This window comes from Pollachius pollachius, assembly GCF_949987615.1.
Source record: "Pollachius pollachius genome assembly, chromosome: 5".
NCBI classification, from domain to species: Eukaryota; Metazoa; Chordata; class Actinopteri; order Gadiformes; family Gadidae; genus Pollachius; species Pollachius pollachius.
Window position 1 is genome coordinate 16,217,316 of NC_136938.1, and position 24,686 is coordinate 16,242,001.

Here is a 24,686-nt window from a genome sequence, read left to right on the forward strand (position 1 = left end):
TATAATTACAGTGTAATTAGACATGGCTTATCCTATCTATTCAATCTGCTATTTGTGAGTGAAATGAGCTGTGAAAATTGCTGTTACATTTTCATTGCTTATCCCATTGTATTTATTTATTCAAGAGTTATTTTGCTGGGACAGTAATACACAATAATCCTACTTAGTTCAGATGTCAATGTCTCGTGTCACAGATGGCCGTGAGGCTAATTTAATTCTCCCTGGGTAGGTAAAAACCTAACAATAACAATCAAATTAATAAAATAAAAAAACAATAGATGGATGAATCGATGGAGGTGGTACACACAGGACATGGACACCAATTTAGATTTAAGACCAATCCCTGCTAATTTCTGACCAATCAGGGAATCTCTTCCCTGACTGATTTGGAGAATACATCTTGACAATCAACCCAACAGTTGTGTGAAAACCAACTGGTCTAAATGCCCAAAAAAAAAAAAAATCTAAAATATGACATTGCTCATAAAATCTTCTGACACATCTGATTCCAACAGATCATATTTTAAACTTTTGCATAGTGGCAATAACGTTTTTATATTTACTTGAAGGGCAATATGCAATAAATTCTAGAACAGGGGTCGGCAACCCTAGGCACGCGTGCCAGCACTGGCACGGGGCAGCACAAGCATAGCAAAAATCGTATTTTTTATTTTTTTATTATTAAAAAAATTCACCGCACAATGCGGCAGCATAAGCATTACTACCGATTTTTTTTGGCACTATTCTGTTTTGGGCATTTCCCTCCCAGTGCAAATATGTTTAAATTAGTTACAGAAAGCAGTTTTCTGAATAATTAATAGTTTTTAAACCTATGTTGTGAGTAATAGAGAAGAAAATATTTAAAATATTGTTGCAAGTAGCCTGTATGTATCGCCTTCACATGGTTTTGCAAAGCTGTATGTGTCTTAAAGATATTGATGTGGATGGTTCCAACATTCCCATATATTCTTGTTTCTTACATTTCTCACAGTGCAAATGTGTTTTTGAATGAGTTTCTGAAAATGGTATTTTAAGATGGGACATATGTAATTATAATTTGTAAGCCCATGTTGCAAATATAACAACCAAAAAAACATTTAAAATGTTGATGCATGATTGTGGACTATATGGAAATAATACAATTCCAGGTCTTCTGGAAATGCTTTTGGTCGCTGTGTAATAATTCAGCTTAATTTTTAATATGTTGTTGCTTAAGGCACACTCATTAACGAGAAACTGTCAAACTGGCACTGCATGTTGAAGAGGTTGCTGACCCCTGTTCTACAACATCCACATTTCCTTGACATGTTCCTATTACTCCCAGATTTCCCTTGTCAACTTAAGATTGATATGACGTTGCATCATATCAGTTTAAATAGATATTGTCCAAAAGGAATACGACAGGGTGTTAAGTCAAAATAGTGTCTCCATTCTGGTTTCTTGACTAATGCATAAGGCAGATAAACCCATGGATTAACTGCAGTTCCCCTTGGGGAAGCTGCAGGGGATAGTACCTAGCTGGGATCCAATGTAGAGCTACAAAATAAAAGTTTATTGCAGGTGTATCCAGTTAGGCGGGCACAATGACTCAAACGGAAAACTCTCTGCAACATTCATTCAGATATGAACCGACAAATGAAAGACTTTCTCACATCGTCCACCATGCAAATTAATTAACAAAAAAAGAAATCAATGTATATGATTAACATTTTGTTTCAAACTGTTGCAGGTCAATGGCAGACACTGCTCAATGCCAGCACAACAAGCACCACAATATCTCAAACAGGCAAGGAAACAGATTCCTCCAAAAGTAATATAACATGAGAACTGAGCCCACAAGAATTCAACATAAGCCTTTTAAGGGATGGTCGCCCATTAAGTGCACTTTCCCACTCCACCAAATAACATTGAAAACGGAGATGCTTTTACTTGGTACTTTCACCACAATTGCACCCAATGCAAAACCATCCCATTGTCCCGCCATCCCCTCGTGGCGTATCCTGTTACCATACCATCCTCACCAGCACCTAGACCCGTTCTACTCTTAGCAGTAAGACAACACCGACCCACTGAGGAGGAAGATCCCGGCTCTTTTGTTCACAAAGCTCCTATCCTACTGGTTGTGATCAGATTGAAAACAAGGGAGAAAATGCAGACAGGCAGTCAGAGCCATGAGAAAAGGGTATTGGGTGTTTTATGATACTGAATGGTTGGGCACAGTGAGGGCGTTAAAGCTCAAAGAAGTAAAATACATACAGAAAAAGGTATCAGGTAACAGTGGAAGAAGGAAAGGTAAGCATTACATAACAGCTAAGGAGGGTACCAATTGTAATTCTAAAAAGCTATACTTCACTTCAGAAGTACAACAAGAGTTTCAGTCAGATAGGTTATTAGAAGTTATTTTCTCCCTTGAGACAAATAATCTGTAGTTTGCTAACACAAACTCAAGAGAGACTTATCACGTGTGATCTTGCTTATTATCTAGCCAAATATTTCCCTTCACAGCCCTTCATCTGTCTTTCCCTGTGTGTGGAGGTGCAAAGGTCACTGGGCATGCGTTTTTTGGTTAGGCCTTTGTTGAGGGAATGGTGTTTGAAATGCCTCCCTTTTAAAAACACAATAAAAACTAAAACTCAAGCTGCAGGGCTATTTTCAAACAACAGAAAAACATTCATACTTTTTGTTGTTACATTGGAGGTTTGGGCAAAGACAGAATCACATCTGCCTTATCCCTTTACTCATTTGATCCCATTAAACCAATTTTCTTTCCTTTTGTTGAAAATAAGTAAATCTGAGAATCCTTCTTCCATCCATCCCTTATAACTGAATGAATGAAACAAACATTTTTAAAAATTGCATCTCAGGCATTATACCAATTATTACAATTGTGGTCACGCATTAGAAAGGAAGGCATTGCATTTCAAATTAAACATAATATGAATGACGGTCTTCTGAATATTCCTTAAAAGGATCCTTAAAGAAAATTTGTATCTTGTAACTTGTGCCCGTGCATTTGGGAGGAGGTTCCAGAGCTGAATATGTATTTTTTTTTATTAAAAATGTTAAATCCTTAAAACGTCATGTCATGTATAGGGAAACCATATGGCTATGTCCATAATCCATAAAAACCAACGCTGAAATTATCCTTGCTCAAAAGCCGTCTGTTTTCAATAGGTGTTCCGTTCCAACTATTCTCCTTGTTTATTGGTCTTTCAGCAGATTTTACATTTTTGATTTCATTATACACCATCACTAGTTATCTGGAAAAGGTAAAGGAATAGTCTGATTTTTACAATTGATCCCCTCTAAATATATTGCTTACAGTGACATGGTTGTCTTTTCCTCAATTCTTACAGAATGAATAAGATTGAAGCTTGTTGAACCATTTTAAACTTATTTAAAGAAACATTTAAATAATTGCCTGAGGGAAAATCAACATTGGAAGATCCTTCAGGAGGATTGAAGCCTTCAGCTAAGAGGTCTAGCCAGAACTATCAAAAAGCAATAAACTAGCTATAAAGTCTTTGAAAGGTCAGTGGTTCACCCTACGAAAATCATTAGACACGAAAAAGACTATATCAAGGGAATTAAAATACCCCGCTTTATATATTGACTAACCTCCATCAACACAGGTTTAACATTTTGCTTTAATTTGTGGACTGAACTCAATCTGACTATTACCAAATGGAAGGACATTGTATATGAACATTAAGAATTGCGAGGCCAAATCCTATACAAACGGCACCAATGCCACTGACTGAAAGGAAAATGCTCAGGTAAGACCCACTCCATGGCATAAAGGAAAGGATCCTTGCATGAATCCATTCTTTACTCTGTTCAAAGAACTTAAATCATTAGGTATATTTGATTGTGAAATATCCTGAATGTTTGAGATGATTCTGATGAACTGACTAACCCATAAAAAAAAAGAGAATGAGTTATGTCAACGATTAAAACAAACGGCAGCGGGCCAATCTAGGCGTGGCAGATTTAAAACTCATCGAGTGGGAGACTTCCAACCCCCATGCCGGCACCATCCTTACACGACCAGAAACACACCCTAAGATAGGGAGTCAGCCTTCCTTAACAATATTGGAAAATCTGAAATCACACTTTAACGGAGAGTCAGTCGTGCAAACGCAGGAAATACATTACAAAATCTAGAACAAATGGCTTTGTTATCCCTGTACTGACCAAGTGAGCAAAAGATTAAAATATTTAGAGAGAGAACTCTGTCTGACCAAACCTGTTTGGAGTTGTTTACATACTAGGGAAACTTTTGTTCATCCAGCTGTTGGCATTGATGGGCAACAATTTTTCTATACCTAACGGATGCCTAGTATCACTAAATGTCTTAAATCACTAAAATGTATGTTATTTTTGTACACAGAACATTTTAAAGTTATTATCACAGTATAATAATGTTAGGTTAGGTGTGAAGGACAGAATTAAATCTTAAATACTAATAATGATGATACAAAGAAATCGGAAATGTCTTTTTATGAAGAAACTCATTATAGGGCAAAACATTTGATAAGGCCATGTAGGAGCAACCTGTAATAGAAAAAAAAGATAAGACAAGGAATGTTGAGAATTTAAAATATTATTCAAAAAGGGAGAGGAAATATCTCAAATTACTCGGATTGCATGGAATACCCTTTTGGTCACTTTCCATAGTGGGTTCTCTCCCTACTGATGACTAAAAATGTGGGAATGAGTATTGCTTCCAGCTTTCATGTCATTACACGCCCCCCTCCTCCATACAAAATCCCTTTCCACCACTTCCACCTCCAACTACATGTACGTCACCTTAATATATGGCGTACATCGGATTAAATCTAGAAACAGGACACAACCAAAGACTTTTCAAATTTCTAGTTGGATATACGGCTATAGATGAGCCACTGTGTTTTACGGATAGCTAAACAACAAACCAAGACACACAATAATGAAGTGAAGTAGAACTAGCCTACGTATTCTCATCAATTAATACAACACCACATCCGAGTTGATTCAGGGGACAGCTCCATCTATGCAAATGTGCGAGGCATTCCTTTCCAGAGGAGTTTTCCTCCCACTTAAAGAAGGCCAGCCAGAGCATTCATCACATGGCAGACAGCTTCTCAGGCTCGTCGCCTTTCTCATGGTAATTGCTTGGAGCCCTACAGCGCAGTGCCCAACACCCACTGCAGCCTCTGTAAGCGAGGACCATGTAGGCGCAACTATTACTATTGTATACACACAAAACACTCCCATTAAGCATGAGTTCATTTTGAAACACCGTCCCAGTATCACGATACAGTTAGACTAGTGTTGTGTATTCGTAACCAAATGATACGATTGTTGTTTACAATGTACAGTGCAGCCTAGTCTACACCCTACAATCATTACCAGAAGAAGCACATGAGATACTAATGGGTAAGAGGCCCTCAGTAGTTTTCCCACATAACAACCAAAATATTGCTACTTTGTTGCACTGATTTCTATGCGAGTCCTACGGCACGGTGGAAGAACGCGGTGTATTTTTCCAATCTAGGCCATCTCATGTAGACCCCCACGAAGCATTCCATGTAGTTGACTTGGTAGGATAAACGGTTTTCCTCCGTCCAGTATTCAAGCAGGTGCTTCTACATTTTGGTTTCAAATAGGCCGTAACAGCGGGAACTTGTCGGTGAATTAAACGACAAGGTCAGCGTTACGTTAGTATTGCATACAAATTAAGCAATAAGATACGATGGCAAAAAAGTTGAGCTACAGGCATAACATAACTTCAAATGAAGCAATACAAATTAAATAACGAATAACTTGAAAGACATAACACATGCTACAACTTACTATGATGTTAACTTCATGCTTTTTCAGTCGATACTTGAGACTCTTCATTTTGTCTTGTTATTTCTTGATACGTTCTGTCGAAGTGTAGAAAATCCTTAAAAGCGCAGTTTCTTAAGTGAACTTCTAACTTATTTCTTCCCGTTTGGGTTCGTTTCACCTGACGCCTACCCAGAAACTGAACGTACTTGTCGATGAGCAACAGATCAGCTCCCCCAATAGAACATCAGTATCAGTGGTCGTTGTGGCGCTTAGACCAATGGGAGGCGACATATGCAAGGACTTCCTTGTTGACGACAGCGTCGCTCCTTGGGAACTTTTGAAAAGCTCTGGGACGACGTAGGACAGAGGCCTCCGACGTCATCCTTACCTGTACAAAAAAACACCTGCATAATTGTTTCGGCGAAAAACCTTTAAAGGAAGTTCAAATACATTTTAACTTTTTTATGTCGTATTTAAGGCATGATAATTCGGGATCAGATACCGACGTTGCTAGATGACACACATACACACACACACACACACACACACACACACACACACACACACACACACACACACACACACACAGGGAAACAACGCCCCCTGTTGAGGGTTGAGTGAAGGCAACCAGAATCGACTGGTTGCCATCTATTTATCTTATTTTATTTTGATACTATTTATTTTATTTGATGGCAATCAGAAAGATTTATGTAGTGTGTAAATTCATGTGTAAGCATTTTTTTTCAGCATGATTTAGGCATGGTGGTTAATTTGCCTTGTTGACCACAGGACTGCTGTGAAGACTTGTATACCAACTTGGACATGCTCCAGTTTATCCAACATACTATCCTTAACATTCATTGTCCACTGAATGGGTAATAACAGTTTATATTTGTCTGGCTTGGACTTGATTGCAACAGGTTGACCATTGGGTCTAGACTCCCACTGCTGTTGAAAGGAAGTGAGATACTTGGGAGAAGTATCTCATTCAGAGACACTGTATATCCAGCTGACTATTAATAAACAGCTTAATGTCGATGAATCCAATCCATTTTTGGAAATAAGCCTTTTCACATTTGTCTTAGTACACCCCAGCGTCTTCTTTCTCTCTCCTCAAAATAGCTAAAGAAGCTAAAATTTGAATAAATGACCCTCATATTTGGAAAATATATAAAGACAGACACATAAAACAAAAACGCACAAACAAATCATGTAAATACATCTTTATTACAAATGGAGAAAAAAAACACAAGACACAATTCCAATGTCATATAAAAAAAATCTAAAACATGTGAGAATGCTCACTAAGACAAACATGCACATCCGACATCAAGTTAAAAAGACCACTGTAAAAATGGAACGTACAAAAACATCAAAAAACAGAACAGTCAACGAACATGTCCGTGGTTTATTACACGCGAGTCTTCTCCTTCAGCGACGGAGAGTAAACCAGTTTGAAAAAAAGAGAGAACCGAGAAAAATGTTAGAGTAGAGGGATGGCGGGTGAGTTCATGTTACAATATAACGAGCTGCTGAGTTCTCCACTCGACTTCCATTTCTTCTAAGAGACGCACCAGGCTCCTGATGAGGGTGCTTGAAAGAAGAGAGAAGAAAGATCCTGGAGGTGCGCGCCGCTCAAACAGGGGGGCGTGTGAGGGCTGTGGGATGCTGTGTGGGGGCTGTGTGAGGACAGGAGACTGTAGTGCACCCCGTAAGCTCTCACACAGCCTTGCGGTGGTACTCGGGCGGGGCCACCTCGTAGTCGCTGGCACTGAACAGCGTGGACAAGTTCTTCACCAGGTACCTGCATTCAAACACAGCAGGAGATTGCATGGGAATGATTCTTTTTTGCGTAAATGCCATCCATCCATCCATCCACCCACCCACACACACATATAATTTTTGTTTGATAATGGGAGAATGCCGGGACATAAGAGGATCGCCATGTTGCAGAAGAATGAACACTATTACATGGCCATAAGCTATTCTACCAACATTAGTTGAAGGTCTACAACTCTGACAGCGTTTGAGATAAGAGTCCAACCAGAGGGGAATATAATTACATTGCAGTCCTTCTACACACAAAGAGGTACCGGCATAATTTGTGTATTTAGCATCATCAAGTCAGAGTTAATCATAGACTTAATAATCTTTTGGCATTTGTATGCATGTGTTTGTGCATTCAAATCTAATTGATTGACATTATTGCAAATACACAGACAAATTAAACTTAATATCCATTACCTATGGGGAAAATATGCCAACAAAACACATCTTTTAGGAGTCCATGACTAGAAAATAGGGTTTTACCAGGATATACAAACTGATTGAATAAACAGAAAAATTCTATTGAAGATATAACCTATAAAAAGGTATTTTCTTCGGCAACATATCCTTTAATAGTTAATTGCCTATAGGACAGTAATTGGTCCATGCAAAACCCCATTGTATGGCTGAGTGTTGGTGCTCTATAGACAATGGAACCTAATATGAAATAATACTTTAAATACTTTAACAGTCTGTCATTCATTTAATCAAATGAATCAACGCACATCAGCTACCATTAATGCCAGAGTTTCTCTGATGTTCTCTATCAAAAGTCTACAATCATGACTAAAAAGCCGAGCAACCCGCAAATCACTAGCGCCATTACTCTCACAGCCACTCAAGCTCCTCTCTGGAGTAGATATATTTCTACTTGCACACTGGTCTATGTATCTGTCCCCGCAATGGGAAATATGTTCAACAAGCAAATGTTTTTTAATTAAATTGGACAGATAACAGGTGTGGCCCATTCACTGAGATAGCGGCCATGATATGAAGACGGCATGTACAAAAATAATGATCCAACATTTTTAATTGAAGCCAAGCATTTGGTTATGTTAACCAAGAAATCAGCAATTTTTCTCATTAGATTGTCGTGTTGCGTTGTTCCACTGAGGTGTACATCGTCGATGATGTCATTTATTGTATTAAGTGTTGTCAGGTTAGTTGTTGCTTGGAATGCAGAGTGAAGGATTAAGACCACTGCAAGACTCCCCTGGTAACGGCATATCCAACTCAAGGACTATACTCACTTGAGGAAGTCCTGGAGGTAATTCAGCAGAAGAGCCAGGCTTTTCTCATCCAGCGGCGTGTAGGCTAGCATGGCTCCGATACGCACTTTGAAAACAAAACAAGACAAACAGTTTGGGGTTTGGAAAACAAATTCTTCAAATCAAATAAAAGGCTTCTCCATAGCTACTATATGACTTTGGCTGCTTTGCGGATTGATTATGCAGATACCAAGCAACTCTGAGAGTTAACTGTCTAATCAGAGCATGCAGACAGTAACAAAGAGGTCAGATTATGCTAGGCGTCAGAGGTATTATGTTAATCAGTAGACATAGATAGGACGCATTAGAGTAACATTCTTATACAACGCAATAAAAATACATTCAATGTTTCTTTTACGACCCCCTGCCATTTCAAACAAGGCCGAAAAAGATGGAAGGGAACAACATTTCACACATCACTGCAGCCAAAACAGACGCTCAACTCTTACAATCAATAACAAGCCTGCGAGACAGATGCACGCTCAAAGTGATGTGAAGTTGTCTGTATCATAAATACTGCAATACCACACAATCGCTCATTCGGTTAGTCGGCAGTGTTATTTTCTCAAAACAACAGCAATGCTTTGTTGATGATAAGGTTTATTTAGCTATATCTGTAAATTAGTCTTGTTCGAATAGGCATTGCAGGTGACAAGAAAAAACGAGCTGTGGTTTTTCATAATGTGTGATAAGTCATGTGTAAGTTATGTGTGACATGCAGCATTTAGCTTGATTTGGCATCAAAACATGCCTATAAAAGATAGATTCCATCTGTACTGGAATGTTGGATGCATACAACATGTCAATGCAGTCTGCCTCATTACATCATCTTCACCTCAGCAGACCTCAAGAAAGACATGTTGGAAGTCGTTCTTGCACCCAACAACGCTGACCTTTACACAAGCTCTAACTGTTGCCCAGAGGACCGCTCACAACACTCATGAGTGGCTAAAACACCTCATTAGTGGGAGTGTGTGTTCACATTAAATACATTACATACAACCCTCAACTGGACCATTAACTGGCCGCCTTAACTACGACGTAAAAAAAAAATAAAAAAAAATAAATATATATATATATATATATATAGTAAATATTATACAAAAGTATAAAATAATCTATGCTTCATTCACTCTCTGTGTATAGATCAGGCAGCAGGGCAACAGTCTGACAGCCTGCACGGATAAGAGTCAGACGGTCAGACAGCAACTCCCCGCTCCCCCATGACATGACCAACATGACCTTTAAAGTAACATGACTTCAGGTAGGGTGCAGCTGTCTGCATTGTTTGGAAGTTGATCATCACAAAGTAGTAGGGATCGACCGATTATCGGCCGGGCCGATTATCGGCGCCGATATTCGGCATTTTGACGCATATCGGCGTCGGTTATTTATCGTTATTTTGGCTCTGATGCAGACGCGCCTCACTGTCTGCTGTCACAACGCTGTCTCCAGCATTGTTCCACCCACAGCACCATCTGATTGGTTATACGCTCTGGTTACACACAGAGCCTCGACGGGTAACAGCCAATCAGCAGTGAAAGCTGTGCATGCACAGTGCTCAGACACACACGGCGGAGAGGAGAAAAGGTTTTGTCTGGTTTGGTTTCGAGGTAAGTTAAGGCAGCAGACTCTCCCGAAATTGTTATAAACATCCCAGTCCTCTACAACTCACAACTACTAGTAACATTACTGTGAGCCCATTAACGTTATATAAACATAAGCGGCAGCTCTGCTCGCCGTCCAGCGTCCAGGCATGCCTGTTAATCACTCGAAACAAGGTTTGTTGATAATATCGATATGGAAATAGTCTGTGATAGTAGAAGTCTGTGTGTGAGTGAGAGTAAAAAACCTAATAAACTCAATTCAGTCCAGTTTTGTTGCAGGGAAGCATGTTAAGCGGTGGTTATACTTCTACAACTGCGTAATGCGCTATCCAACTGCGTAACCACGGAGCAGTTGGATAGCGAGCCCTTAGGCTTTAAAGTGAAGGCTGATTAGCTTTTAGCGTAACGTTAGCCCAGCGGTCCGCTTTCTTCTTCTCTGGCTCTAGACGCGCAGCAGACTTTAACGAAACACTTCAACTCACGACTACTAACGTTACTGTGAGGCCCAATATGTTAGCAGCAGCTGTCTGTTCCTATGATAAACACTGATTATTAAAGTGAAGATGCTGTAGGCTATTTAGTGTTTTTTAACGGTTTAATCACTTGGAACAAGGTTGCTGATAATATTGATAGGGAAATAGTCAGTGATAAAAGTAAGAAGTGTGTGTGTGTGTGTGTGTGTGTGTGTGTGTGTGTGTGTGTGTGTGTGTGTGTGTGTGTGTGTGTGTGTGTGTGTGTGTAAGCCACATGAGAAGCTGCAGAAACTGACAGCAAAGCAACGTCTGTCAGAGAAAACTGTCGGGCAATAATGGCTGTTTAACTAGGGAACTATTTATTTATTAAAATTTTCAGTTAACTTCATTAGAACACCCTGCACTTTTTGTTTTTGTTTGAACTTAAAAGAAAGATAAGTAAAAGATTAACATTTCAGTTCAGGAAAATTTTTGTGAGCCATTTATTTGTTGTGTTTATTAAACATATGCTTAAAGGCATTTAAATTAAGTTAAGTGTTGGAGTTTGTATTATTCAAAATTTTGACGCCAATCTTTTCCCTTTTTCTGTAAATTAATATCGGCTCCAAATAATGGTTATCGGCCCCCTTGACTACTAATAATCGGTATCAGCCCTGAAAAAACCATGTCGGTCTGTCTCTACAAAGTAGCATTCAAATGTAAATTGCGCAACAATTTGGTGTGCAATCAGTCAACGCTCTGTATTTCCTGGACGCAAAACAACAAATAGAAATGAAGGGCAAAGAAAGGTTGTACATCAGCTTATCGCCGTGCTTATCTCAAAGCACTCTGCAATGACTCAATATAGAGCACTTACACTTTCTCTTGTGCGGGGTGTGCGTGTGTTGGTGTGCACGTGTGTGGGTTCTCCGTACCAAAAAGGCGCAGCAGGTGGGGCGCTCCGTAGACCTGGGACATGGGCGTCTCGGGGCGCTCGGCCAGGATCTCGGCGTATTGGGGTCTCTCAAACTTGTAGAGCAGTTGGGTGCCCAGCATGACGTTGAAGTACTCCCGGATCCCTGCGACCACCTCGCCCACCGCATACTCCCTGAGAATAACACAGGGGAGCCCGTGCTCACAATCAGCTCACTGGAGGAAAACCACAAGTCGATGGCCAGGGACTTTATGACGGTTTGAAACTGCTAAAAAATTTAAATAAATATAAAAGGTGTTGTAGGTCATGATTCGAAAGTTGTTCGCAGAGGGAGTGGAAAAGGGCTAGATATTTTTACTCTCGTCACCTTCCCTCCGTTTCTCTCCGCCACAGAGAACTGTGGCATTCCTGTGATTGACAGTCAAGACTGATTCCCACAAACTTATCAGGAAGAGATGCTCTGATTGGTCACTTATTAGCCGGCAGCTGTATAAAAACCAGGTAGGCACAGTCAACTCAAGATATTCTACCAGAGCATTTCACTTACAGGATGGCTACAGCATTTCGCACAAATTACACACAAAATAAAGCTCTCACACTTTTCCTACAGCCCATATTAGGGAAAGAGAGGGACGGGCTCTATGAGTGAGTGCCAGTTAAGGTTTTGGGCTTTGGGGTACCACTACCAAATCATCATAGAGATAACATTTAAAAAAAGGCTGCAAATGCTACGGTCTTTATCGAGGGTCATGCTTGGTAAAAGGCTTAGTTTGTTTACACTCCCTGGGCAGAAATGGAGTTGGAGAGGGTGTATGGTGGCTTTCTGTGAGGCGAGTACTCATAAGTGGCAGTAGTACGTTGAATGTAGTAGCTGTCAGTTTCAGTGGTACCGTTGGACTTACTTGTTGTCGTTCGAGTTTCCTTTAGATTTCTTGTAGTTTGCATAGTCCTCCAAGACTGCTTCAATGTTTTTCTTTGCCGGTAGATGAAACAACTGTAAAAAATGTATTACAAAAATAAAGAAATTTAACAACAATATAATCCTTGACTTTGGTTTCCAACAAAATCAAAAACACAAAACATGTTAATCTGTCAAATCATCACTGTAAAATATATGTACTTTGATAGTGTACAATTATTTTATTGTTACACTATGCTCTAAATGTCTTTGTTCCAGAACCAAAAGTATGCACATGAATTTAGACCAGATTAGAATTTGCCGGACATTGCCAGACAAATTCTGAAATGTGTGATGGTTTGGACATACAACCAATCAGGGTAATGAAAAGGGACCATTGGCGACACCCATGCTAGTTGTTTTTGAAGATGTCTCAACAGCGCTTTCATAGGGCGCACCGTCATTGGATCAAACCTGCCCCATATAGGATAACTGGTTTACGATTGGTCTGACTGGGGCAAGAACTGCTGGAAACCAGTCTGAACACAAGGTGGTCCGGACGCATGTTAGAGCAAATAAGAAAAATGTGCTTGAAGATTCCTCTGGTTCCCAGGCTCGATTTGAATTATAACAGAAGAAAACAAATTGTAGACATTGTTTGTTTAAAAGCACTACTGCAGCATAGCCTAGTTAAACGTTGTCCCCATGGCCATCGAAAAACAAGAGTGAATGTCATAGTGTTATGTGATTAAATGTTCAGCCATCTCAATTATAACCCTTGCGTACATTATAACCCTTGCGTACACATAAAACAGGGCCGGAAAGAGGCATACGCTAGCCAGGGAACCAAACATATCTGTGAAGCCATGTATTATTTGCTCTGGCATATCTGCACCCACACTGTTGAGGAATTTTATAAACGATAAGCATTGCTGCGGGTGATGTGTTCGATATTTCTTTGCTCTGATTGATGGTAGGTTAATCCATTGCGTCCAGAGGCATTTTGTATTGCGTCACTTGATAACACCCCTTGGAAACCGAAGATGATCCAGCCTAATAGGCATTTGCGAAATGGTCCGGTGATATCCGGCTAGGCGCACACACCACTTCCAACGAAAGATATGTGATCTATAAAAACAAATCAGGCAAGAATGTGCGCATCTGTATGTAACTCTTACCCATATGTTGAAACATTTGAGACAAGGGAAGTTAGCTAAGCAGATGCTGAGGGGTTAAATAGAAGCCAGATAGTATAATGAGGCCTGTCACACATTTCATTTAACCTCATATCCAACTTTCAGTATATATCCACTTTATCATGAACATCCCAAGCAGCAATGTACTTGAATACCATTTGTAGCTTGTAGTGAGCCATAAATATTCTATAAGCACCTCTCAAATAACGAGATATAGTCCAGCCAACTCCAATCTTAAATCAAAGTCAGCTCAATATTTAATCAGTGCTTTCTCACCCTCACAATCCCCACCCCCGGAGTGCAGAGGAAAGGGCCGGACTGTATGGTCACTAACTGATGATATGATCATCATCGGTTGCTGAGATCCAAGTTAACATAAAATATATTGAAAGAATTGCAGCAAGCGTCAATAAATGTTTTATGTCATTGTTGTTATTTTTGGTGTAAATACTCTGCAGTGAACACAACTGTCTTTTTTGAACTCCCCCTCACGTCCCCCGAGTACTGTATCAGAAAATGTTCTCTGTCTGCCTCTTGGTTGTTGCCTTGGTTCTCCGTAACATACTATTAATTAACAGGATCATTGTTATGCATTAATCATTTAGCGCTTTGAATTAACCCTTTATGGTTGAGTTTCAGAATGTGAAAGGCTGGCTATCAGGCTGAACCACGTGCGCACACTTCTTAGTGGACTGATTTATAATAGGATATTAACCTGTATACCTACAGCTTTATGGGTCTTATTTTTTTTGGGCACAAGCAAAAAAAATAACTTGTATCTGCCCATTACTGCGTTCCATTATTGGCCAACATAAAGCAGAGGGTAGCACATCAAAACTACGGCACCTTTGAGACATAATATAATAATATAAAAAAATAATATAATATATAGAATTGTCGTGCGTGTGTGATTTTTCCAAGACAACCGTGTCCTCTGAAAGGACATACACCTTTGTTCTGTGTATCCGGTGTGTGATTGTTAACCTGTTTCTGCCGGGTGATGAGGTCCCAGTCATCCACTAGCCAGGGTTTTAGCTCCTCTGGGATCTTCACCTTCACCTCCACACGGTTGGTGAACATCTCCTCCTGGACACAAGACAGATTTGAAATAAACGAATCTACAAGATGTACACACAATCTTTCTCAGAAAGACCCTATGTTCAAAAGGATTTCACCCATGACGCTCCATTCAAATCTGTTGCTGCCAGTGGGCCAATAAATAGATTGTGCACATGAAAAAACCTTGAGTGTCATGGAACTGATCGGGCACATATACAAAGTAAATAAATAAAGTGGGTTTATTCCATTTAAATAAATACAAATAATTCCCACTGTATTCCCACGGTTAACACAAATTTAATAATCATGCATGGATGATTAATATGTGGTGTATTACTGTATAGAGGGAATAGGAAATGGAGGACCAGAACTTGCTTGAGTCACCAGGCCCTCGCAAAAGTGTGTGGTATTGGAGTACTGGAAGAATTGGTATGGAGGATTGGACTTTGCAACATACACTTTCAACAGTGGCATCTGCCCGAGCCCTCTTCTTCCTCGGTCCCTGGGGCATCTCTCCGGTGCTAGTGCCCTCTCCTGCCCCAGGGGCTGCAGAACACACAGACACACACACACAGACATTTACAGTTCCACATGGACAATCAATGGTAAAGGAGGATGCTCTATCCACAAGTGAAAAGCTTCTCTTACTCTTCTGCTTGCTCTTCTTTGCTTTCCTTTAAAAATAAAAAGTGAAGTTGTGTTAATCTGACTTGCATACGCATTGAAAAAGTTATGAAACAAAGTATCTTAAAAGACATAATATAACTTTTTCTTTTTAAGCGGGCGGTGGGACTCACAGATCAACATTTTTCTGCTGCACTGCAGCAATCTTTTTGCTTGGTGCTGCCCCCCTCATCTTCCCCTCAACATAATGATCCCTGTTGAGCAAATCAGAAAAAACACAGGCATAGGTCAACCCTTGACCTAAACACATGTAAAAGAGGCATTTTTTTCTGATCCATCAGGTAAATATAGGGCAAACAGTAGCTAGGAAACAGGAGATATTTAAACATACTGCTTCATTAAATGGGGTCCGATATACTGTGGTGTGACAAGTGCCAGGCATTTCCAAATGCATGCATTATTTTATATACTTTGTTTTAAAAACTACAATTATGGGTCATATTATTCATAACGTTTCTTAAAAGATAATTGTCCGTTATGGCAAAAGCCTCACTTACTGATTGGCCTTTTGAAGCTCTTTTTGTTTTGCAAGGTTGCTGTCCACATATTTGAGAACTCTGCTTTCAGGAACCCATTCATCCCAGCTGAAAGGAGAAAGTGTTTTTTTTTATGTTGCAGCACTAAAAACACAAAAATCCAGATCATAACACCAGTAACACTCCAAGCTTACTTTTTGTTCCATCCGCTGTAATGAATGAAGTACTTGATCTGCTTTTCCTTGATATTGATCTTCACACACTGTAATGCAAGTATCTATATTAGCCAAGAAACATTAACTGGTTTCAAGTCTTGTTGTTGCAGCAAACCAATACGTAAGAAGCACGCAATGACAAACCTTTGCCTCGTAGAGCAATGGCCCATGAAAACACAGGACTCTTTCCCCTGAAACGAAGCACAGGTACACAAAGATTGTATAGGTCGAATCACTGTTTACCAGTAACATAGATGCTATAGATATTACTTTGAATATGTATATTTGATAACTGATGTTAATGTAATCACATGCACCCTTCTTGAGTTCACGTACGTACTGAATCAGCTGGGCAACAAAAGCTGCCGCTTTGTCTGTCGTCCAATCACAATGCAGCTGCTTTAGCTAAGCAAGCTAACATACGGTAGACAGATAAACTAAGGTAAATAATCCTCTATGTCAAACTCTGCTGTTAACGTTTGCTCTCTATGCGTGGCGATTGCTGATTCGTTTCACATTTAAAGCAATTTTCGCAATAATATAGATATTGGAAACTGGGCTTCAACAAAAAAAACAAACCCGCCCCCTCTGGAAAACGGGAACGAATTCAGTTTAAATCAGTACATCATTTCCCGTTGTACAAACCTTCTGAAAACTTAGGTTTAGGGTCCTGTTTTGGCGCCATTCACAGACTCAACTGATCGGATCTCTGGATGATCAAATTCACACATTGCCAGTTTCCATTTCATCCAAATACAACACTGGAGGAGGATGTGGTTCGTCCATGGATTCGCCGCCGCCCTCGTCTCTCAAAACGCTTCCGGGAGGCGCCAGTCACGTGACTATGCCTGACGTAGTCATCCACGACGAGCGCAACGACTCAAGAAAGAGCGTTATACATTAAAACCCGCATTTTGTTGTAGTTAAGGTCAAACTATTTACATTACCGAATTTAATTTCACTACAAACCTGTTGAGGGCGAAAGACAAGGACCGTTTTTTCGCATGCATTATAAATGCACAGGAATGACGTTGGAAGATGAGTTGCTTAAGAAATAATTCAAACTTGAAACCAATGACAATGTCCAAGGAGAAACTGGAATAACGTGGGCACTAGGCTTGTGAAAAACCTGTCTTATTGGCCTTCACTTTAATTGTTGTTATTTTTATATTATCAGTGGTCATTTTTCAAAAGGCATTAATCAAGGAATTGATTAATTATCTTATCTAATATTTAAGGTAATAACAAAATAGTGAACGTTCTTTGAAAATGTGAAGTAATTACATTTTTCATCAACTCGGGCAATACAATTAGGACATCCATGCTGATATAAAATGAACTTGTTTCATTTTTATACGAATGGCTTTACTTGAGGCACATCAACATATCTCGTACGTTAGGATATTGACTACTTTCCCCGCCCCCTTGGATACATTTTGTTGTTTGATTTATTCGCTTCAGCAGGAGTAATTTACGCACACGCTCATCCATCCCGCTACTATTTATTCGTTCATTTGCTCGTTCGTTCAAAATAACGTCATTGGTTTGCCTAAATATAGTCCTCCTAGGCCTATAATAAGAATGTGTAAACGTATCCATAGTATTGATTTTTGAATGAGACTTAATAATGACACACAGAAGCTCCCCTATTTTTTTCTCCCCAAAATAATATTTGCTTAAATGCCTAGTCTACTAGTCAGGTCCTAGTCAGATTCATCTCAAAGGGTGTGGCATTTGAACTTAATAATTCTGCATTTCATTGTCCAATATCGCGTTTCTGAAGGCTCTATTGACTTGAAGTGTTGCTTTTGTGGGCGCATTTGTGTGTGTCTGTGTCCATAATCGTCCAACATTATATTTTTCCAAAATTCCCCTCTGATCAATAAAGTAGGCCTACCATTTTATCTCATTCACCTGCGCATAAGGTTAAGCTACAATATCCATTGCATTGTTGTGTCCCTTTTCAATGAAAACAGCTTTGTTTGAAGTTCATTAAGCGAACAAGTAGCCTAAACTTTATTCATGCTGGAGTTGCGGATATACATACAGATATTGCCTTTGGTTGACGATTATACATTAAACAAAACAATACTGTGGCATACAATGTCATAGTACGCGCGTGTGATTTCAGCGGTGGGCTAGAGTCATGTATCCTGTATGCCTAGGTTACATCAACTGAAATAACCCACTCTAGAATATCGAGGAATAAAAGGCAATTTTATGTCAACGTGGCAACAGTAAGCATACATAGAACAATTACCATTTAATACGATTCAATCGATTTAAATTAAACAAGCGCGATGCTTGTTTAATTTAAATCGCCTCGATCCTGTGAAACTGCAGCTGCAGCTTCTCCATGCGCTCCATGCGCGCATGGAGAAGCACCGTGCGCTCCCGGTGCATCTTGATGAATGTTGGCAAAGTTTGGGTGGATGATTATTTGCAAAAAAAACAACAACAACAACAACAACACCACGAACAACTCATCCTCGAAAAATTAAGTCTTTCAGTTTCTTTCTAAATTCCTTCCTCATGAGACAGTAGATGATGGGGTTTAGGCAGCTATTGGCGTGCGCAAGACACACGGTAACCGGGAACACATACGAGTGAACTATGTAGTACGCCTTGTCCCAGTTCGCAGCGTTCAGCTTCACCAACACACTCCAAAAGGTGATGGCCTGGTTGGGCATCCAGCAGAGGAAAAAGGACAGAACGACGATGGTCACAGACTTCGTTACCTGCGATCTCCTCTTCGGGTTACCCGGTTTCATGCTCCGATGGCGAATGAAGCGTAGAAGCATAATGTAGCTGAAGGACACAATGGACATCGGCAACACGAAACCAACGAGTATCTTTTGAATGTGATAAACTGCCAGCCAGTATTGCCCACCTGGGAACCTCAACAGACAGAGTTTTTCTCCCGTCACGTTAGTCACAGAAGAAAAAATAGAGGTTGGTGCCGTCGCAACGGTTGCCATTACCCAAATCATTGCGCAGACCCATTTTGCAGAGACAGACCATTGCCTGGTTCGGTCTTTCAGCGAGGATACAACAGACCAGTAGCGGGTCACACTCATGGCAGTCAGAAAAAAAACGCTGGCATACATGTTCATGACTGTGACAGAAAGAATGATTTTGCACATGGCGTTTCCAAACGGCCAGCTGAAGTCCAGCGCGGTGTCCACTGCCCAGAAGGGCAAAGTCAGTACAAACTGAAAATCTGTCACCGCCAAGTTCAGGACAAATAAATTAACCCTCGATTTTTTTCTCTCTTGCTTGACTCGGATAAAGAAAAACACCAGTAAATTACCCACCAAACCAACTGCGCAGACAACCGAGTAAACGAAGCATATGAGGAGTCTCAAAACCAGGCTACCGTCGGCCATCACGTCGATGTCCTCCAGGTTGCTGAAGCGGTCCAGTCTGGTCAAAGACTTGTTCAACAAACTGCTGTCGCTTTCTTCTTCCATAGCGCCAAACGACACGGTGTATTCCTGCGTACAACCTCTAAAAACAACACAGCCTGAAACTCAGTTTTATACTAATGCTGGCAATATGATATAGGCTACTTTACTCTTCCTCCGCCCCAAGTGTAGGCTTACGCACGGAATACCACCAGGGCTGTGAAACCACAACATCCATCCCTTCTGGATGCGTAATTCCAGAATAGTAATGTCCGATGGTACACAGGAATACATATTGGAGACATGTCATCATCACATCACTCCCCACCCCTCCCAATCCCCAACCCTAGTAGGCTAAATCATGATTGGTGCAGATGTTTGACTTATTAAATGCCACAATTCAGCTTGGCGCAAATTCATTTGATCAGCATTGTTTAGTGTGGAGTGTGTGCAGGCCTACAATAAAGTTTAAAATGTTGTTTTGATGGCATATTTTTAATATTTTAATCACTAAGCACGTATGGTTGCAGTGCAAGCTGTTGATTGTCGTGCGTATTTGTACCTTTACCATCTTTCCCGCCCCGCAGCACCGACAAGGGAATCTACTGCCCCCAAGTGTTTCATTATAGTTGGTGCAAGTATTGGAGCTCAGCTTAACAGAACAATCAAGGTCATTTTCCCCTCTTCTCCTTCAAGCGGTAAGCAATAGAGGGCCTCTAATAAATGCTGGAGACAAAGAAAACCGAATGCATTTTAATACATCTAAACTTTTCTACATAAACAGAAGACAATCAATTAAAAGTAAACAATTTCTTCCAATGCAGGTAATAAATATTTTTTCCACTTAGCATAATACAAACTGACAACAGTCTACTGTACACCATGTTATCCTCGTCTCTCTTGAAAAGCCTTTTGATTTCCTCGGGTTGAAGCTATGAAAACAGAACCTGTGGATTTAAGGCAGTGAGTGCAGATGTCGACGAGAGTCAGACTTTTTCAGATCGTTTCTGTAAAATGGGACTCTTAAATCGCCAAAGTCCTTGGTTTTTAAAAGTAGCTTTCATTTTCTAAAAAATATATAAATTCATTTCTCCCACTCTAGATGGACAGACAAAGAGCATACAGACAAACAGACATCAAACTCCCACGTTTAGACAACTGCAGTTTCCATACATTTACAAATACACATAGTTGACTATTCCCTTTAGCTAGGTTGAAACTGGCATCCACCAAACTGAGTGTTTTTTCTTCCGTCAACATTGCCTGCAGACCTGAGTAACTCTGTGTTGCCCAGAGTTACACAGGGTTACTGCTGATACAAATGGCACTATTCCCATTCACTTTCCTCTTGCACAGCCCGTAATATTTGAGGACATGCACCACATTAAATAGATAGCATTTCGGCCCCCTTTTAACCAAGTTGTTCCGTCTTTCTCCATTTGACCATAGGAATTGAAGATGCCACGGTGGTGACATTAAGTGACGTAGAGAACAGTGGAGACTAGTGACGCCGTTCGAATAAATAAAATCGCCATGAGCATGAATCTGCGATCGCTTTCGTCAAATATTAAAACTCTCTGACGCTGCTGCGGTCGTGCTCCGAAAGACTTATCTCCAAATGGGATAACAGATTGGGAAATGATTGAATGTAGCATCAGCGCTACCTAGCGAGAGATGCACATATAAAAAAAACACATCAACATGATATAAAAATCATATAACGTCCCCATTACAGTAGCTCTACGACCATCAGTCATACTTATCATCCACTGAATCAAACACGTTATATAAAAATAATAATAATGATAATTATGATAATAATAATAATAATAATAATAATTATATATATATTACAAAATAAATAAAATACTGCACACTACACAAAGACTTGGGTTGGAGGGGAGTAGCAGGGCGGTTATGTAGCTAATCTAAACAATAAGTCAGGCAGGCAAGGTGGAGGTTGGGGGGGAGGGAGAGAGAGAAACTGACGTATGGAGAGCTGCTAGGGAGAGAAATGGCGGATGCAGTGAGGTGAAAATGAGCCCGATTTCTTGTGGGAGAAGGGATGAGGGGAGGATAGTGACAAAGTGTCTACAGGTTTAGAGAGGGACAAAGGGAGGGAGGGGTCAGGTGATCTTGGTGACTGTCAGAAGCTATTATGTCGGGGTGAGAACACTAATTCGGGGGGCTCGGATTGGCTTTGCAGGCGGTCTTGGACTTTGACAAAGTGCAATGGGCTGGGGCGAGACTTATAGGGACTGGTTGAGTCTGGAGGTCACCGGGGGAGGGGTGGCGGAGGAAGGAGCGGCGTGTGGCCTGCTCAGACTAATTCAACTTGATACCTCTACAGAAAGACGAAACCCTTCAGCATAGTTGGTGGTGACTAAAGATCCCCTTCATCCCTCCCTATAACAAAATAACCAAAAAATACAAGGTACATTCAGTCCAAGAAGACCCTGTGTGTTCAGAAAACCTTCAAAACATTCATGTCTACAGTTGACAACAAGTCTCTGCCCAAATCCTAATCTTCCAACGCTTCGAGCCACATAGCTGCGCACACCATGGGGTTCTTTGGTTCTGGAGACTGTGCGTGTGCGCGTGTGCGCGTGTGTGTGTGTTCTGTTTTCTAAGACAAGCTGTGCCCCTGCTGCTCCGCTCCTCCTTCCAACATCCCACAGTGTCTATTGTCTGTCATCCTTGTCCTCACTGCAGCCTTCCCATCCAACACGAGCAGATGTGCCGGTAAAGTGTGTGAGTGGACAGAGGTCCGCCAACCTGTAAGACATTCCTTGTTGTGTTTTGTTTTCTTTTGTCACCATGACAACATTTACTCCACAACGCACTCGTGCCAAGTGTGCCAACGAGCAGGCACCGGTTTCTTTTGGTCAACTAGCCCGGCGACCTCCCCCAGGCTGGGGCCTGGGGGAGGAAGTGGCGCACACTTCTGGGCCTGACACCCTCCACATGCCTCACAAACTCCCAAATACAAGTGGAAGATATGCATGCAAGATCGGAAAACAAAACAAATAAAGAAAACACTGTGGCACAAGGATTGGACTCCCCTCCGCAAGACCTTCCTTCATAGATAGCATCTGTCATTTTTGGCATCGTGCAAAAAAATTATTATCATTATACCAATTTCCTGTTGCAAAGGTCCAAGAAGAAAAATGGTATGAAGCTCAGAGAGGGAACAAAATGTTCCGAACTCTTAAATGCTCTTAAATAGTAAATGAGGACACAACGTTCAAGCATTTGGAAATTAATTAAGAAAATAAAGAAATATGGAAAAGAGAATAAACTAGAAGAAAAACTGCAAAAAATCCATGTGTGCACTCCAGACAGATAGCATCAAATGTAGGAGTCTTAAGGGAATGCATATGTAACTTTATCTTCAATATTATACATAATTTAACAACTTAATAAAATTAGTACATGAATAAACAGTAGTCAGGTTCTGTAGCAACTGGGTACAACTAGGAAAATCTAACAAAAAACCTACTCTCAATTTATAATAGCAACAAAGAAGAAAACAACAAAGAAGAGCAAAACTGAGGGAAAAACGGAGATTAATAGTATTGTTTTATGGATGTCGGCATACGTATATATAAGCACTCTCAATTATAGTCTGCACTAATAATCAAGGTGACTACACGGGAAAATGTCTCGAATGAATGTACAAAAGTAATGAAGGAAAATAGATTTGTATTTTCTGTACATACTGTAGCTCCACCCCGCCAGTTGCTATTAAATATAAAAAAGAACCCTCCTCTTTTACTAGTTGACGTGACTTTTGCTTGTGTTGGGGCTGGGGCGTGGTCTGTGTCGGTACCGGTTCGGCGGTGACCTGGGTTCCGCCTCCAGGACACGACTTCCTTCATACCATGCTGAGGTCACTGTTTTGAGGTCAGTTTGCCGATGGAGCCAATTAACCGACTCCACCGTCTTTGTTCTCCAGTCCCGGTGGGTGAACTCCCTCCCCACTCCTCCAGGCCTTCATCATCAGCAGCGAGCACTCCTTCTGACCAACGCCGTGCGTCCCTCGGTCTCATCAGACAGCCCTGTAGGTCGCTTGGTTGCCTGGTGGTCGTACGGTCGGTCGTAGGTCTCTCCGCAGTGTGTCTGCGTGGAGCGGTCACCCCACGACACTAAGGCGCCCCCGCCCTGCGGTGCTCCGCCTTTGTCTGATCACCAATCAGCAGAACAACAATAGTGGGAGACATGCCGGGTCCGAAGGGGTGGGGACGGGGACGGGTTGGGTGGGAGGAACGGGTGCCCCTCCTCCCTCCCCGGCGCTAGGCCCGTCAGTCCAGTGAGATGATGTCCGGTATGCCGCCGTAAATGGCCGTGCTGGCCTCGGTCCCGCCCCGGCCCACCAGCACCCCGGGGTGCGCGTGCGACGGCGCGTGTGCGTACGAGGACGAGTGTGTGGACGAGTGCGTGGACGAGGAGGACGCGTCCCGCAGGCAGCCAAGGCTGCCGCTGCTGCTGCCGGTGCTGCTGCTGCCGTTGGTGGGCGGGGCGGAGAAGTGCCCGCCCCCAGAGCTGCCCGATTGGTCGAGGAACAGCTGGGAGGCGGAGGAGGAGGCGGAGCCGGCGGCGGCGGCGGTGTAGGGCAGGAAACGGTTCAGGAGCAGCTCGTGGTCCTCGGAGGACGAGGCGGCCGCCGCTGCAGCCATCACCATGTTGTAGTGCTGGGCGGAGACATAGACCGGGACACGTGTGTGAATCTAATAATGGTAATTAACAGTCAAAGTAGCTCTGTTAATATTAACAGAGATCATGACAGTCACGGTAGCCCTGTCAGATATAAAGTGAGTCCTTAACAGCAAAAAAAAACAACTGGTTTGATAGG

General features: G+C 41.3%; 4 protein-coding genes across 8 annotated transcripts in view; all 4 read right to left on the reverse strand.

Moving 5' to 3' along the window:
• uacab (uveal autoantigen with coiled-coil domains and ankyrin repeats b) overlaps positions 1-6,010 on the reverse strand; it is a 41,812-nt gene extending 35,802 nt beyond the window's left edge. For all 4 annotated transcript variants that reach the window (XM_079737162.1, XM_079737164.1, XM_079737163.1 and 1 more), the window contains exon 1: positions 5,836-6,010. In XM_079737162.1, the coding sequence (XP_079593288.1) occupies positions 5,836-5,883 (48 nt within the window). In that variant the 5' untranslated portion in view covers positions 5,884-6,010. The remainder of the gene's footprint in view (positions 1-5,835) is intronic.
• Positions 6,011-7,028: 1,018 nt separating this feature from the next.
• On the reverse strand, positions 7,029-17,224 carry LOC307075637 (mortality factor 4-like protein 1). Its single transcript, XM_079736292.1, has 12 exons — positions 17,076-17,224; positions 16,575-16,621; positions 16,410-16,477; positions 16,237-16,323; positions 15,853-15,933; positions 15,704-15,729; positions 15,513-15,601; positions 14,981-15,082; positions 12,805-12,896; positions 11,904-12,076; positions 8,892-8,976; positions 7,029-7,618 (listed from the first exon to the last, which is right to left on the reverse strand). Exons 1-12 carry the CDS (start codon positions 17,113-17,115, stop codon positions 7,534-7,536), a joined length of 975 nt encoding a protein of 324 aa, XP_079592418.1. The 5' UTR covers positions 17,116-17,224; the 3' UTR covers positions 7,029-7,533.
• Positions 17,225-18,913: 1,689 nt separating this feature from the next.
• On the reverse strand, positions 18,914-19,900 carry rxfp3.3a1 (relaxin family peptide receptor 3.3a1; the record flags this gene model as incomplete). Its single annotated transcript, XM_079736107.1, has 1 exon — positions 18,914-19,900. One exon carries the CDS (start codon positions 19,898-19,900, stop codon positions 18,914-18,916), a length of 987 nt encoding a protein of 328 aa, XP_079592233.1.
• Positions 19,901-20,660: 760 nt separating this feature from the next.
• Positions 20,661-24,686, reverse strand: part of LOC307075883 (E3 SUMO-protein ligase PIAS1-like) — a 47,868-nt gene continuing 43,842 nt past the window's right edge. For both annotated transcript variants that reach the window (XM_079736614.1, XM_079736613.1), the window contains one exon: positions 20,661-24,525. In XM_079736614.1, the coding sequence (XP_079592740.1) occupies positions 24,136-24,525 (390 nt within the window). In that variant the 3' untranslated portion in view covers positions 20,661-24,135. The remainder of the gene's footprint in view (positions 24,526-24,686) is intronic.

Excerpts from the sequence above, each read along its gene's own strand:
- LOC307075637 (XM_079736292.1), bottom strand. The coding sequence starts at position 17,115 with ATGGCGCCAAAACAGGACCCTAAACCTAAGTTTTCAGAAG. Across the intron at positions 16,478-16,574 it reads CATTGCTCTACGAGGCAAAG|TGTGTGAAGATCAATATCAA; the intron begins GTTTGTCATTGC and ends CTTGCATTACAG. Across the intron at positions 7,619-8,891 it reads TACCTCCAGGACTTCCTCAA|GTACCTGGTGAAGAACTTGT; the intron begins GTGAGTATAGTC and ends GTTTGAATGCAG.